General features: G+C 44.4%; 1 protein-coding gene across 1 annotated transcript in view; it reads left to right on the top strand.

Annotated features, from left to right (window-relative positions):
• Nucleotides 1-15048, top strand: part of LOC142583653 (uncharacterized) — a 59154-nt gene extending 44106 nt beyond the window's left edge. Inside the window, exon 5 of the mRNA XM_075694145.1 lies at nucleotides 14621-15048. Within this exon, the coding sequence (XP_075550260.1) occupies nucleotides 14621-15048 (428 nt within the window). The remainder of the gene's footprint in view (nucleotides 1-14620) is intronic.
• Nucleotides 15049-16711: the final 1663 nt, after the last annotated feature.

Genomic DNA, 16711 nt, shown 5'->3' with positions numbered 1-16711 from the left:
CGAGGGAGCCTCGCGCTCCTTAGGCGCTTGGTGCGCCTTGAGGATAGGTGTTGTGTCCATTGCCTCTAGTGAAGCTCCGGACACGTGCTCTTGCGAGCGAGAGGTTTTCAAGGGGAGTCCCGCCTTGGAGGGCAAGACCCCTGCGCCCACCAGCCAGGAGGTCGATGGGGCTCCCTGAGGGATTTGGCTGCGCCGGCTGTTGCCAGCGCTGGAAGGGGCCGAGGGGTTTGGAGCAGCCTCGGCTGCGCCCGCCTTCGGGGTCGACGGTCCCTTTCCTCGGTTGACGGAGCAGCGCTAGCTGCAACCGCCGCGGGGGCAGATGGCGAAACTGCCGAATCACGGTTTGTGGATCGGACAGCCGCCGGAGGCCGTCGTGACGCTGCCTCCTTACGCGCCACTTCGGCAAAGCTGGCCTTAGGAAGGAATGCAACCCGCCTGCGTGCCTCTTTGAAGGTGATATTTTCTTTTACTTTGATTGTGACTATTTCTTTTTCTTTCTTCCAAGACGAGCATGACCGCGAGTATGCGGCATGCTCGCCATCACAGTTGACACAATGTGGGGTATTCTGGCATGTTTCAGAGGAGTGTTCGTTTTCACTACACTTGGCACAAGTCATCCGGCCTCGACAGTTCTGTGAGCTGTGGCCGAACCTTTGGCACTTAAAGCATCTAAGAGGATTGGGCACGTATGGCCTAACACGAAGTTTGATATAACCGGCATCGATGGACTCGGGGAGGACACTTGAACCAAAAGTGAGTATAAGGTGTTACGTCTTGATCTCCTTACCGTCTCGCCTCATCTTAATTCGCTTAACATTTATGACATTCTCTTAATTGAAGCCCTCCAAGAGTTCAGCTTCAGTGAGCTCTAGCAAGTCATCGTCCGAGATGACGCCGCGAGTGGTGTTCATGGTACGGTGCGGGGTTACCGTTACTTTGGTCTCCCCAAATGACACAAGTTTCGGCAGTTTCTCGTACTGCTTCTGATCGTGGAGCTCCAAGAGGAGATCACCACTTGTCATTCTCGACGCCTTATATCCTGTTCCAAAAACATCAGTCAAACACTTCGAAACAAGGAACGGTGAAATGTTACGGACTAGTTTGTCTGGCTTTTCTGAGTGAATCACGTGGAATCGGGGAAAGTTGTGGACTTGTCGTCCGAAAAATTGAAAGAGATCTTCGGTGCGCCCTCGTTTCTGAGGGCTATCAGGAAGTTTGGGGGAAGCAGTTTCCATGAAAAAATAGAAAATTCGGCAGCACCGCCGACCGTCCACCATGGAGCCCAACGACGGGGACGCGGCAGAGCTTGCATGCAAGTCTGCACTGCGCCAGTCGTACGCCGCCACTATAACCAAATATGGTGTACCCAAGGATGGATAGCCACACAGGGTTAACCCTTGCCGCCAAGAAGAAGGAAGTAAATAGAAGAGAGAAGGAGACAGGAAAGGTGGAAAGTAAGGGAGAGACGAAGGTTGTAGGAAGAGAGAGACAGGAAAAGACGACTGCCGATTTCCCCCGGGTGGGTCAGTCCGGCGGTGCCGTCTACGTGAAGCAGAGGCCAAAGAGGTGTGTTGTATCCGCCGGGGGGCCTTAAAGGTCCGAACACCCGGCATCGGCTCAACCTCCAGGATCCGCCTTTCCCCGGACACGGCTAAGCCGCGCACGGCTACACGCGTGAGGGTCGAACCCTCGTGTGCTCGGGTACGTGGTGTCGCAACACACCAAACGCCTGCTTACGCAGACGCCCCTGCGGGGGATGACCAGGAAGTCGAAAGCTTCTATGAAGATGTGGAATCGGCGATGGGTAAAGTCAAAACAAAATACACTATACTGATGGGCGACTTCAATGCCAAGGTAGGCAAGAAGCAGGCTGGAGACAAGTCTATGGAGTAATAGGCGCTAATAATAGCAGGGGAGAGTTATTAGTAGACTTTGCAGAGCAGAATAAGACGCGGATAATAAATACCTTCTTCCGCAAGCGGGATAGTCGAAAATGGACGGGAAGGAGGCCGAATGACGAGGCTAGAAATGAAATAGACTTTATACTCTGCGCTAGCCCTGGCATCATACAAGATGCGGACGTGCTCGGCAAGGTGCGCTGCAGTGACCATAGGATAGCAAGAACTCGAATAAACCTAGACTTTAGGACGGAATGGAAGAAACTGGTACATAAAAAGCCCATCTATGAGTTAGCGGTAACAGGGAAAATAGAGGAATTCCGAATCAAGCTACGAAACAGGTATTCGGTCTCAACTCAGGAAGAGGACCTTAGTGTTGGAACAATCAGCGACAATCTTACGGGCATCATTAAAGAGTGTGCAATAGCAGTCGGTGGTAACTCCGCTAGTCAGGATACCAGTAAGCTATAGCAGGGGACAAACGATATCATCAAGAAACGCCAATGTATGAAAGCTTCTAACCCTACAGCTAGAATAGAACTGGCAGAACTTTCGATGTTAATCAACAAGCCTAAGACAGCCGCCATAAGGAAGTATAATATGGATAGAATTGAACATGCTCTCAGGAAATGAGGAAGCCTAAAAGCAGTGAAGAAGAAAGGAATTGGGAAGAATCAGATGTATTCGTTAAGAGACAAAGCCGGCAATATCAATACTAATATGGATGAGATAGTTCATGTGGTTGAGGAGTTCAATAGAGATTTATACAGTACCAGTGGCACCCACGACTATTATGGAAGAGAGAATAGTCCAGATGAATTTGAAATCCCACAGGTAACGCCGGAAGAAGTAAAGAAAGCCTTGGGAGCTATGAAAAGGGGAAGGCATCTGGGGAGGATCGGGTAACACCAGATTTGTTGAAGGATGGTGGGCAGATTGCTCTAGAAAAACTGGCCACCCTGTATACGCAATGCCTCATGACCTCCAGCGTACCGGAATCTTGGAAGAAAGCTAACATAATCCTAATCCATAAGACACGGGACGCCAAGGACTTGAAAATTGCAGACCAATCAGCTTACTGTCCGTTGCCTACAAAATATTTACTAAGGTAATCGCAAATATATAATCAAGAACACCTCAGACTTCTGTCAACCAAAGGACCAAGCAGGATTCCGTAAAGGCTACTCAACAATAGACCATATTCATACTATCGATCAGGTGATAGAGAAATGTGCGGAATACAGCCAACCGTTATATATAGCTTTCATTGATTACGAGAAAGCGTTTCATTCAGTCGAAACCTCAGCAGTTATGGAGGCATTACGGAATCAGGGTGTAGACGAGCCGTATCTAAAAATACTGAAAATATATATATATATACTGCGGTTCCACAACCAACGTAGTCCTCCATAAATAAAGCAACAAAATCCCAATAAAGAAAGGAGTCAGGCAGGGAGATACGATCTCTCTAATGCTATTCACAGCATGTTTACAGGAGGTATTCAGAAACCTGGATTAGGGATGAGAGTTAATGGAGAATACCTTAGTAACTTGGGATTCGCTGATGATATTGCCTTGCTTAGTAACTCAGGGGACCAATCGCAATCCATGCTCACTGATCTGGAGAGGCAAAGCAGAAGGGTGGGTCTAAAAATTAATCCGCAGAAAACTAAAGTAATTTTTAAAAGTCTCGGTAGTGAACAGCAGTTGAGGTAGCGAGGCCCTGGAAATGGTAAGGGAATACATCAACTTAGGGCACGTAGTGCCCGCGGATCTGGATCATGAGACTAAAATAATCGGAAGAATAAGGATGGGCTGGGGTGCGTTTGGCAGCCATTCACAGATCATGAACAGCAGGTTGCCATTATCCCTCAAGAGAAAAGTATATAACCAGCTGTGTCTTACCAGTACTCACGTACGGGGGAGAAACTTGGAGGCTTACGAAAAGGTTCTACTTAAATTGAGGACGGCGCAGCGAGCTATGGAAAGAAGAATGATGGGTGTAACGGTAAGGGATCAGAAAAGAGCAGATTGGGTGAGGGAACAAACACGAGTTTATGGCATCTTAGTTGAAATTAAGAAAAATAAATGGGCATGGGCAGGGCATGTAACAAGGAGGGAAAATAACCGATGGTCATTAAGGGTGACGGACTGGATTCCAAGGGAACGGAAGCGTGGCAGGGGGCGGCAGAAAGTTAGGTGGGCGGATGAGATTACGAAGTTTGCAGGGACGACATGGTCACAATTTGTACAAGACCGGGGTAGTTGGAAAAGTACGGGAGAGGCCTTTGCCCTGCAGTGGGCGTAGCCAGGCTGATGATGATGACCCTTAAAAGCCGTGAAAACACATGGGTAGTGCTAGTTTACGCCCCATAACGGAAGATGTAACACTCCCCGCTTGTTCAGAGCGTCAAAATAACTGTCGTCTTAAATAATACCTGATTGCGTCTGATGAGGTTATATTTGTGATTAATACATGCAGTGCGATGTCCTGGAGAGAACACACTGACAGGGGTTCTTCCCATTAGCACTTAATGGAAATACTAAAAATACCCCAATTATATATAATACAAGACGGCGCGTTTCTGGAGATCATAAATGGTTGAAAGAACAATGTATGATTTAGAAGAATTCCAAACTCACAACTCTAAACCATACAATGATTATATCCGAAAACAAACGAGTGTAGGTGTGATTTGAATCATTACAAGCAAGGTGACTTGTTCAGATGAGACGGTAATGAGTTTTAGAGTGACGTGTTTAGAACCAATATGCAGGTCCAACGCACATAACTTCAAGCTATACATGTGCCGTCTCTATTAATTCCTGTGCAACTAGCGCGTATGCCTACAATTGAGTCTACATGCATCCTATGCAACGTGCAACCGAATGCTGCCTTTATGCTTTATCCACCACACCTGTCACAACATTATTATTATTTTTATTTTTATTGCTGCTTTTAATGTTACTGTTATAATTGTTGTTGTTATTTTTATTTTTATTACTATTATGCACAAAATCACTCCCAAGATATGCTGAAATGCAAGCGCTAAATCAGATTGATATACACTGTGAGACGTCCACGCTGTTTTGTCCTGAGGTCGAATACCACCAAGACTACTTGTCGGGAGAAGAATGGCCATAAGGCCATGCACAGAGAACTATGGCACCTACGCGATTCTTGCTTCACTTAATGATTATCTAGTCTTAAAATAATATAGTTGATTTCCCATCAAGAAAGATGGAGGGGGCTGCAAGTAAAAGCTGCACGAAGAAACAGGAGCTTGACAGGGGCCCACAGCCTCCCTCTACGAGGCGGCAGTAAAAAAAGGTACAGGAAGGAACGCCGAAAACATACATTGGCACCGAAATGAACACAACGAATGAACACAAAAGTCATCGAATGAGAAAGACTAGATACATTATACATAGCGTTGCCTTATATCAGTATTAGTTATTTTTAAAATGTCAGTGGTACTTTTGTTGTAATTATACGGGAGAATGGGCAGGGCGAATGACAGTTTTTCTCTGGAGTAGTTAGCCCGAGATGTTATAACATTCCATTTTTCTTTGTGACGGGTATTGTGTACGGAAATGTTCTCTTTTAGTGATGATGAGTCCCGTAGGAACATTCTATTTTCAAGTACTTCGCGGGGGAAGGCTACTGTCAGCTTCTAGTTATAAAGATGTTTTACTGGTATAATGTTTGCTTTTTGAAAGAAACTCTATATATGGTAAGTCATGAAGCAGTCAGACAAATTCTTTCTAGAGGATAAAAAGTTCTCGTAAATTAGTTTGAATAGTTGTGCCCCAAACCAATAAACAGTAATTTAGATTGGAGTAAAAAAAGCGAATTATATAGAACAAGTTTCACCTAGAGCATTCGCACAAATATCCATTCTGGAGGAGTGACCAACAGGCACATGTCAAGGTACCCACTCCGGATGATAAAACCAATACAATCACGTTATGCAAACAATTTATTGTTTGTTACTTGCTACAGTATTAAGAGGGCATGTTTCAGTATATATGAGCCGACATTACATATTCAGAATTTACGCAGACATTTATTTCAGTTATCACGCACAGCAGAGAGACGCTTGCTGATACCAAGACGGGTCTAATAGAAGGTGTCCCAACTATAATGAAAGCAGTCTTAAAAAGCACGCATTGGTCTAGGCGAATGAGAGCAAGGGTGTGTTGTTTATTCTCTTCTTGAAAAACCGCAAGTAATTTTTGGTCAGTGACATTAGATAACTGAATAACAGCTACTAGATATATTTTGTTGTTCTTATTCTCCTATTGCCAATTAATTAAAATGTTGTAGTAGATCCTAAGAGAAGATATAAAAAAAGTGGTGAAAGCAAGGCACATATGACGTGCAAACATTTTGCAGCAAGTAGAGAAACTCAGAGAAATATGACACCATGTGACTGCGCAGCTGAGCTCACGGAACAGCAGCGTCGTCAAACAGTCTGAGTGCGAAAGTAAGCTTCTCGTTCGTTACTACGCCGAGCCGTGGGGAAAACAGCAAGCGTGCTTTTTTTATTTTCATTCTTTTTCCGCAGCACGCGCCAACAGCCCCCGACGGTTATGGTGCATCGAAATCAAGAAAATGCCCCGCTCTGAACGGCGAGCCGGCGATGAATATGTTTTTCATTCTCGCTGTCGCCCTGGACTGGGGGCCCAAACTAACACAGAGATCCTAACCCTCGCCTTGCCCGATCATAAAAGTCTTGCTCTTTCTCTCGCTTTCCTCTGAGTGTTTGTGATTGCCCTTTTATACCATGCACAAGGATGCGCGGTCACATTGTATTTTTAACTTGAGTAGCATTCTTAGGGTACGTCACGCACTTTACAGGGACAATCTACACGTTCGTTCATTCATTCATTCATTCATTCATTCATTCATTCATTCATTCATTCATTCATTCATTCATTCATTCGTTCATTTATTTATTTATTTATTTATTTATTTATTTCACTGTACTGAATATCCGAAGGGCTATCGCACGAATGGGCAGCAGAAAATAAAGAGATTGCAAAGAAGGAAAAAGACAAACATAAAACAAAACAAGATGCAATAAATGATCAGTGGTTAACAGTACACACGAGGAATTCAGCATAAGGATGAAGATCGAACATGACCGCGTAAAGCATTCCGCGGTTCTATAGCGCCGATAAAAAACACTGTATTTAAACGTATCGGTGCAGTGATGAGAAGCAGACATATTGAAATCGTGGTGTTGTCGGGTACATGTAGTTTTAGCGGGTGTGATGTAGCTGCTAAGTAGATGAAATCGCGGAGAGTTAATCAGAGCTTGCAAAAAAACTTCAAAGATTCGACGTCACGACTGAAAGAGAGAGTGGCAAGCTGAAGATTGTAAAGGCGGGAACTAGGTGAACAATGCTTATCGTTGCGACGAAAAATGAAGTGCACAGAATTTATCTGGGCAGGCTCAATGTTGTCCATACCACATTTTTGTGCGGGTTCCATACGACAGAGCCATATCTATGTGTATAGCCGTTCAGTATTCGACGAGTCAGTGTTTTATTAGTGAGAAGACATGTGTTAAGAGGGGCCGCACGTAGACTAAGTTGCAGGAATGCTAGTTTTCTCACGGCGCGATGAAGCATCTGTTTACTGTGATGTGACCAAGATAGATCCTTCGACAATATAAGACCAAGGGTATTTATACTGCGACACATATTCTAGAAGATAACCATAAAAGAAATAAGTAAAATAAGAGGGGAAGATTGTTTATTAAATGACATAGAAACAGTCTTTTGGAAGTCGATTTTCCGGTGCCAAGTCTCTCACAATGAGTGACATGATGCAACTGAATCGTTAAGGACGTAGTGGCCACCTATCTATCTATCTATCTATCTATCTATCTATCTATCTATCTATCTATCTATCTATCTATCTATCTATCTATCTATCTATCTATCTATCTATCTGTCCATCTATCTATCTGTCCATCTATCTATCTGTCCATCTATCTATCTATCCATCTATCTATCTATCTATCTATCTATCTATCTATCTATCTATCCATCCATCCATTCATCCATCTTTCTATCTATCTATCTATCTATCTATCTATCTATCTATCTATCTATCTATCTATCTATCTATCTATCTATCTATCTATCTTTCTTTCTTTCTATCTATCTATCTACAGATATGCTATTTATATAGATATATCTATATATAGAATAGGCCTAGCCGCGGGCCACCTATGGGACTGCCGTACCTGCCACTCTTCGTGTTTCGGCACGGAATCGCGTTCGTCCAACCCTGGCCTCCTCCCAGCACTATTCCACGCGTCGTCGGCGCTGACTTGCACCCGTACAACTTGCTACAGCATCAACTTGCTACAGTTTCACTGCTGTGTTTCGAGCCACCATCTGCCAGATCAAAATTAGCATCGTGGAAGCGCCACATCAAGCCGAGCACACCTTTGTCAACCCTCACTGAATCTAGCGGCAAGCAAATTATGGGGCAGCCCTATCCGCAACTCTTCGCGTACATGCAGGTAAAAGAAACTGTTCACTATATGCGCCGTGAACATGGTACTACGCATTACTAGTGTTGCTAAGCCCACGCTTTTGCATCGCTATTGCATCTGAATGTACTCATGTTTTACTACAGGTACTAATACTGTTATAGGAGAAGTAAAAGAAAAGCCGGGACCTAACAACCGCGCAGCCACTACACAAACTTCCAATAATGCCATGTCAGCTCTGCAAGAAATCAGATGTGTCCAAATAACTCTTCCTGATGAAGCGAAATCCGTCCGTTCTTAGTTTTAGAAACACGATAAACGTTTCGGCGAGATCACTAAAGGCTCCCTAAAATTGAAGACGATTGCTCATCCATCCGAACCATGAAAGAACGAGCAACTAATGTTCTGACCCTCTCCGAAGAGAGCGCGTCGAAAATCGCTAGGTTAACCGCAAGACTAGATGATTGCGAAGAGAGGGCACGCCGGTTAAAATTCGTATTCGTTGGCCTTGATGTCTAGACTCAGGAGACATGGGAACATTCGGAAAATCTAGCAACCAAACTCTGCACTGACAAGCTCGAGATTCGCGTGCGGCTAGCAGATATTGAACGGGCACATCGGCTTGGGTCTTCCATTTAAATAAGGATAGGCTTATCGTCGTCAAAGTTGAACATTTCAAACTTAGAGACTCTTCTATAAAGTGCGAGAAAACTATTCTCCGGCAACTCGGATGGCCCATATGCAACCACTCGAGTTCCCAAGAGCACAGGGCAAACCCTTCAAGCTACGTAACAACAAGCTAAGAATTTGAATTTCGACGTTCTTGTACAACCACGCTTCTCAGGAATTTGTTACTATACTCACCAGTAGCTGGAGGTCGTCCCTCGTGAAAGAAAACAACCCAACTCTATGCCTTTCCTTTAGAGTAATATTCGCAGTATTCTACCGAACCTTGATTCCCTGCGTAACCTAATTGACACTACAGAAAGCAAAATAACTGCGCTAACTCAAACATTGTTGCGTCCTTCCGGTAACGATACCGAAATTGCTTCTTGCTTACCAGGCTTCGACATCTCTCGGCACGTCCGCATTAACAGGTGAGGCAGTGGCGTCCTAACTGCAACTCACCATAACTTACGCTACTATCAACTTGTTAACCATAGCATTCTAGAAGGCATTTTCACACGTTCGCAAGTTTTCCACAAACCCCTGAATATCGGCACCTGTTACCGGCCTCCCGGGCGCTGACTGTTCCTTCGTCAACCAGTTCCATGATGCGCTACGTTCTCTGCCTGTATTGAAACCCCGCTCAGTGGTACTCCTGCTGGGCGATTTCAATTTTCCCTCAATAAAGTGGGACGATCTCGTACTCACTGCTTCGAAACGCGCCATCAAAAGCGATTTAATTAATGCATGCCTCACTTTTAACTTTTCGTAACTTGTCATGAAGACTACAAGAGAAAGCGCTCGTTCACCCAGCCTACTAGACATCGCCCTCATAACTCATTCCGAACACATTCCACCACTCAAGCACTTAATTGGCCAAAATGATCACGCAGTACTTAACGGTACATATTCTTGTGATCCAACACGTATAAAAAAGAAAAGAAAGATGTTGACACTTTATGGTAAAGGTAATTATGGTAATTAGGTTAAACGACTTTTCTTTTGATTTTTCTCAGCGTTCAGTCGAGTCGAACTTGTCTCTGTACAAAAATAAAAGAATTTGTTTGTTTATACGTGCTCATCTTCACCGTAACAGAAAGTCCAGCTTCAGCGTGGTTTAACAACGAGTTAAAGCGACTAAGAAAAAACAAGAAGAAAAGACTATTTCGTTCGGCAAAACAATCTAACACACTTTCCGCATGGAGTAAGTATTACATCATTGAAAAGAAATTCGACTCTCTTGCCGCCACAACTAAACGTTCCTTCATATCGTCCACCATTACCGGCTATGCCACGACACAAAAGTAAACAATTCGGGCAAGTCATCAACCCTAAACCTTGTCCGCCTATATCATTCTGTGATGACCTCAGCTTTCCAATGTGAAACCATGACGTCACTGAAATATTAAACTCTAGCGTCTGTCAAGTGTTTACCGAGGTGCCCGTAGGCGATCTCCCAGATTAACCCTACACTGATCACCATGACATGCCTGACTTAACATTCGAAACTAACGGAATAATAAAAATAATCGAGCGCCTAAAACTAACATCGTCAAATGGAATCGATTGCATCAATGCAAAGATGGTAAAAAAAATTAAAAAATACATTTCCGTTGCTCTTTTATCCATCGTTTCACGGCAATCCTTTGTGACTGGCATTGTACTTCATGACTGGATGGTTGGCAAAATAGTTCCTATGTACAAAAATCGTCCTAAATGATCCCGCAAAAAACTATCGCCCGATATCGATCACAAATGTCCCTTCAAAAATATTGGAGCACACAATTTATGCACAAATCATGAAATTTCTAATACCTGTAAATTTTTTCACCCCTGCCAACATGGATTCATAAAAGATAGCTCATGCTCTACCAAACTAGCCCTGTTCATTAACGATATCAGCTCCAGCCTCGACGTTAACGCGCCTGTCGACTCTTTAGATTTTGGGAACGCGTTTGAGAAGGTTGCTCATCAACGCCTTCTACCTAAACTCTCGCATTTAAACGTTAACTCCGCAGCCGGGATCCTGTCTCCTGCATACCACTGCGTATTCTGCGGCATCTAGCGGCGATGCCGCGAAGTCTGCGCGTGGCGCTAGTTCGATTCCCCCCAGCAATGGAGAATTTTTTTTTTATTGAAGTGCGCCGCATAAGGCGTGGTACATACTCAATTAGTGAAGTTGGCCTCCGAAAAGATTCATTGAAGAGTTGGCATACCTAGTAGCACATATCCGGAGCCTCAAGTTGAGGTCAGGTTCGTTGCAAAAGTGGTACAGCTGCCAAGTGATTGATGCCCCGTGCTCGAAATTCGTATCAAAGAATTTCACTTAGCGTGACTCATCACATGTGCCACATTCCCAAGTTGGTCTTACAGTTGGTTTCGAACCCTATTGCACTCAGCACAGACGCCCGATGCGCCTATTTGACATTGAAATACCCACTCACAGTGGCCAAAGTCGGTGGGAGTACAAATATTATTTCTTTTATTTATTTATGGTACCTCAAAATACCCTTGTTGTGCGGTTTTATATGAGGAGTGGTTAACGGTTGATGGAAACAAACAACAGGAAGGAAACGTTAAATACAAGAATGCAAAATGACTATGAACAACAAATGCAAACAAGTAGTAAATGCAATACATCTAGCAGTAAAATAAATAAATGTGGACATGTATAATATTTAGCGCATTATAAAATATTGTCACGTGGTGGTGACGTTGAAGTACACAGTAGCAATACTGTGAACGACAAAACTAACTTTTATTGGGCGAACCTGTGCCCACAAGACAGGCTACACTTATATCACAAGGATAGCGGCGAACACGGTCGGCGATCGTCGAAAATCTGATCAGCGGGTCAAGCGCGTCCGCTTTTATACATCAATCGTCGAATGTTCCAGAGTAATCCCTGGGGCTCGCATGCCTTCTACAAAGTTCTACATTATTCGCGTCGCGCACACATGCGATTAGATTACACAAAGTTCTGTCACAGACAGCGGATGGAGGCATCGATAACATTCCAGAAGCTTCCGATACATGCAGGCGCGTCCTGCGCTGTACGATAACATTTGTTAGACGGTGAGACATGTCGCCCGATAAAGACAAATAAGTACACGTGTCAATATGTTAGTTCTCTTGATGTATACATAAAAAGATTTCAATGCAGCATGTCACAACCTAGAGACAGAGAGAGCAGTGCATAACACTATTTAATAATGTCAGCTGGAACCGCTTTAAATTTATCAAGTTCGGCATTGTTTACAGCATCTACGGGTAACTTGTTCCAATCTTTTGCCATTTGGACGAAAAGTGAACTCATTTCCGCAGAAATATGGGCATGTAAGTGGTGAACGGCTTTTTGGTGACATGCGAAGCGATAGTGGATGAGCGAGAGTGGTGACAGCGGCATTAACCGACGAGTGAATAAGTTGCAGGGTATCTCTACTTGCTGAAAAAAAATGTAAGCATGCAACGTGCATTTTGTTTTGCACGATTTATTTTTTCACGTCTATTACGAATCTCTACAGTCGTCAAATTAACAATTTGATGATTAGAACAACCAGTACGTTATTGATTTTTATGTCATAACTGAATGTCAGTGACGCAGCAAAAATTAGTGCCGGTTTCTTAACCGTACTCTATACTTTAGGACGTAGAATAGTCCGTTTTTTTGTAAACTCGGTGCCATATTGCTTTGGATATCCTCATACGTATGTCCGTTGTTACGTATTTGCATTCGTCGCACATGCGACCACGCATATATACCCACAAATATACCCCACCCGCCACTACGCCATGCACCGCACAGCACGTCTCATTTTATTCTCACTTCCTTACCTGAAGACCTTCAGAAATGTCCTTGTCAAGGTTAGGGCGCGGCATTAATTCCAGTTCAACACACGTAGACAGCATCACTACACTTCGGCTTTGGTCTCCTAGGAAGACGTGCGGAATACAAACGTGAGTGAAATTTTTCGCATCATTTACTAATCTTGTAACTGAGCTCACCGCGTGTCCACAGCGTTAGAGGAAGATTTTTGGTATATGAGGGCTCCAGAACCGAGCGCATATTGCAGTTGGCTCCACACCTGCTCTGAGGTCACCATGGTAAGCCATATTGTCGTCGACATCTATCCGTTGCGGAAGCAGTATTGAACGACTGACTCAGATACAACTGTGTCTCGCAAAATATTATAGCAATGCCCCGAAATAATGTTGAACACGGCTTTTACTCACTCAACTAATATGATTACAATACTTTACACACACACACACACACACACACACACACACATGTATATATATATATATATATATATATATATATGCCTAATGCGCACAAGCAGTTACTAAGATTATATATACCGAAAAATTTAGGCCTAAAGTAGAAAGTAGTTCTTAAATGGTCCCCACGCTTTCTAACGCACGCAGGACAGAGCTTTGACAGAAATGGCATATTTTGTTTTGTCTGCGACTAGAAAACAGCAAATGAGCAGAACGTATATTGTCAGCCAGTAAATAAAAGCATGGGCCCCTTTTTCGATGTTATACTGGAGTCGATACTAAAACACGTCATAATAACTCTCACCAGGGCAGCGACAAGAAGCATCAAGTCTAGCATATCGAATTTGACGAGCAGCTAAGCCTTCATCGTCTTCAGAATCTGTAGTTCAAGCCCACATTCGACTACACAAGCTTCAACAATGCCTCGAAGGCACAGCATTCCTTTGCAAATCGTCGCCGTGTTTCATATTTTACTATGTATATTTCATAAACCCATACACTACCCCGAGCTGCCGGAATGAGCTGGAGATATTGCTCATCCGTGGCGAGGACCATTGCGGAGGTAATTTTGCTGCGTAATTTAGCATAGGAAAAGTTCGAAGGCGCAGTTTCGACTTGTTATCACCAAGCGCACCAGTGATCCTAAGAAATAAAATCGCGTATGGTGTGCACTCTACTAAGTTTAAACCTTCAAACTTGTACAATTCACGGACTATAGTCAGGAAAACATGGTATTTCTACTTATTATTTAACGAGCGCTACTAAAACCTACCTGTAAAAAGGACCAAAAAGAATATTTCTTGGTGTGTTGTTCACTACCAGCGTACACTTAAGCTTGAGAGCGGCCACACTATCCGTATTATTAAATTTCTGAGAACTCAAAATGAGGAGAACATATAGAAGGCTACCTTCTGTTCGCTTATTGAGCGCGTACGCTTAATAAACGCGCTAGAAAATGAGCAATGCTTCAGTGCCTAAATGCCAGTCCACAATATCAGCAGTAATCTGCTTCGTATTCAACGTTTAGAAGTTACCAAGCCGCATGAAAACAAACGCGCATGTCTACGCAGATCCATGCTTGCGTCCTCTTGGCGCTCGCCACCAGCGCTATTGCTGGCTTCACCGGCTATGGCCTCAGCTATGACCTGGCCTACGGCGGCTATGGCGGCTAGGGCCCTGGTGACGGTCTTCACTATGGCGGGTTGGGCTATGGTCTTGGCTACCGCGACTTCAGATATGTGCTTGACTACGCTGACTGCGCCACAGCTGTGGCCCACGTCGCCCACGCTACCCCAGCTGTCGCCACAAACGCCGCTGCTCCAGCGGTGACCAAGGTGGCCACCGCTTACCACGCCCCAACTTTCGCCGCCGTTTCTGACGTCCCAGTCGCCACCACTGTCGCTGCTCCAGTGGCCACCTACGCCGCTCCACCTCCTGTCGCAACCACCACCGTCCACCATGCCCCTTCTGTCGCCACCGTTGCTCAAGCTGCCCCAGCTGTCGCTGCCTACCACGCTGCCCCAGTCTACGGCTATAGCGTTGGCACCCTCGGCTACGGTGTTGGCCACTACGGTTATGGCCGCGGTCTCCTCGGCTACCGTCTCAACTTCGACTACGGTCTTGGCTCGCCCTTCCAGTACGGTGCTCTTCTCCGCGAGAAGAAGTGTAAGTATACACCCCAGTCTAAAGTTTAGCTGGCAGCCTATTTCAGTTCTGCAATACCAGAGACTACGTATAGTTAAATGCAAACTGCTCCAAGGACAACACAGAAGATATTCATCACTGATTCATGCTTTGTAGCGACCATAATAATGCGACAATACCGAGTGTCATGTGTTTTCTTTGTAAACACCTTCGCCGCAGTACCGCAGTGACCATGTAAACTAATTTAAAATTAAATTATGAGGTTTTACGAGCTAAAACCATGATCTGATTATGAGGCACGCTGTAGTGGAGGATTCCGGAATAATTTAGAGCACCTGGTGTTCTCTAACGAGCATGTAGATGTAAGTACACCGATGTTTTGGCATGTCGCCGCCATCGATATGCAGCCGCCGTGGCCGATACTCCATCCCACGACCACGTGCTCAACATCCGAACACCATAGCCGCTAAGCAACCACGGCGGGTCCCATGTAAACTGTACTTAAGTTAGATAGAAATACGGCCAACGGAAAGAAAGTGGAATTCGTGGGGTTAAATTGCGGAAACATTAAATAATATAAAATCAGGTAGAACCACCTGCACAGCTCAGTGAATATAACACAAGGAGTTATGCGGATGTTATGGCTTGGTTTCTAACATTGAATTCAGCGTTTTTGTTTTGTTTGTCTTAGATTTGTTCTTTCCTTTTCCTTTTGCTTTCCTTTCCTCATAATACCTGATATACATATGCAGGGTAGCAGGCATAAGTAATTTGACCATCTTCCTGTGGACGTAGGGGTGAATAGGTATTGTTTACATTCGAGTCGCTCGTGCTGTGTTCAGTGTGCAACAACATGCCCTTTTCTTTTTGTCCGTTTCAGAAAACATCCATCTCTAGCTTATGCGACGGAGAAAAAGAAAAGAAGGTGTGAACACCAACCTCTGTCTTACTCCAACCTTGAGCAAGCACAGTTGGGATGGATGAATAAAATTTCTCCGGAGGTTTTTTTTTTTTCAGTTGCTCGTGTCAGTTTCTTTTCGGTTTTAACTATGTCTTGTGTTCCAAAATTTGTGTACGCAAGCCGTTTAAAGCCTATTATTTATGTTGGGGCGCTATAACGTAAAGCTATTCCAAACTTTTCTATTCCAATTCTGCTATCAGCCCTCCACGATTGGTCAAATACTTTTTTCGACCACCCCCACTTCACCTGTCTGTCACGCGACGTCACAAAAACCGCGATACCTCCCCATCTGATATGATGTGTACCGACTGATAATGCATGATTTGACAGAAAAAAGAAAAACAGTTATTTCTGATTCGACCCCTTTTCGCCATTAGCCCTCGGCGATTGGTAAAAAGTTTTCGTGCTGCACCCACTTCACCTGCCTGTTAGGCGACGTCACAAAATCGCAAGAACTCACCGCGTCAAAGTTACGTGTACGCGATAAAGATGCATTATTATGCCGAATAAAACTGAATTTTCTTCGGAATAGCCGCAGGCTGCCCCGTTCCGAAAGGTATAAAAGATGGCTGCCGCCGATCGCTCCGACGCTGGCTACTCGCACCTGCCGGAGAGCATGGGGGTATTTGCGTATAATAAACTTCTTGCGTTGCAGTGTAACGTTTTCGAGCACTTTCGGCATGTTTACCCCCTCATTCTGCCAACTCTTCTTTGCTGAGGGTCCGTTTTAGCGTCATTCTTGAGCTTCCGTT

Source organism: Dermacentor variabilis, chromosome 5 (genome assembly GCF_050947875.1).
Source record: "Dermacentor variabilis isolate Ectoservices chromosome 5, ASM5094787v1, whole genome shotgun sequence".
NCBI lineage: Eukaryota > Metazoa > Arthropoda > Arachnida > Ixodida > Ixodidae > Dermacentor > Dermacentor variabilis.
The sequence above is the reverse complement of the archived record's forward strand: the minus strand, read 5'-3'. Positions and strand labels throughout refer to the sequence as shown.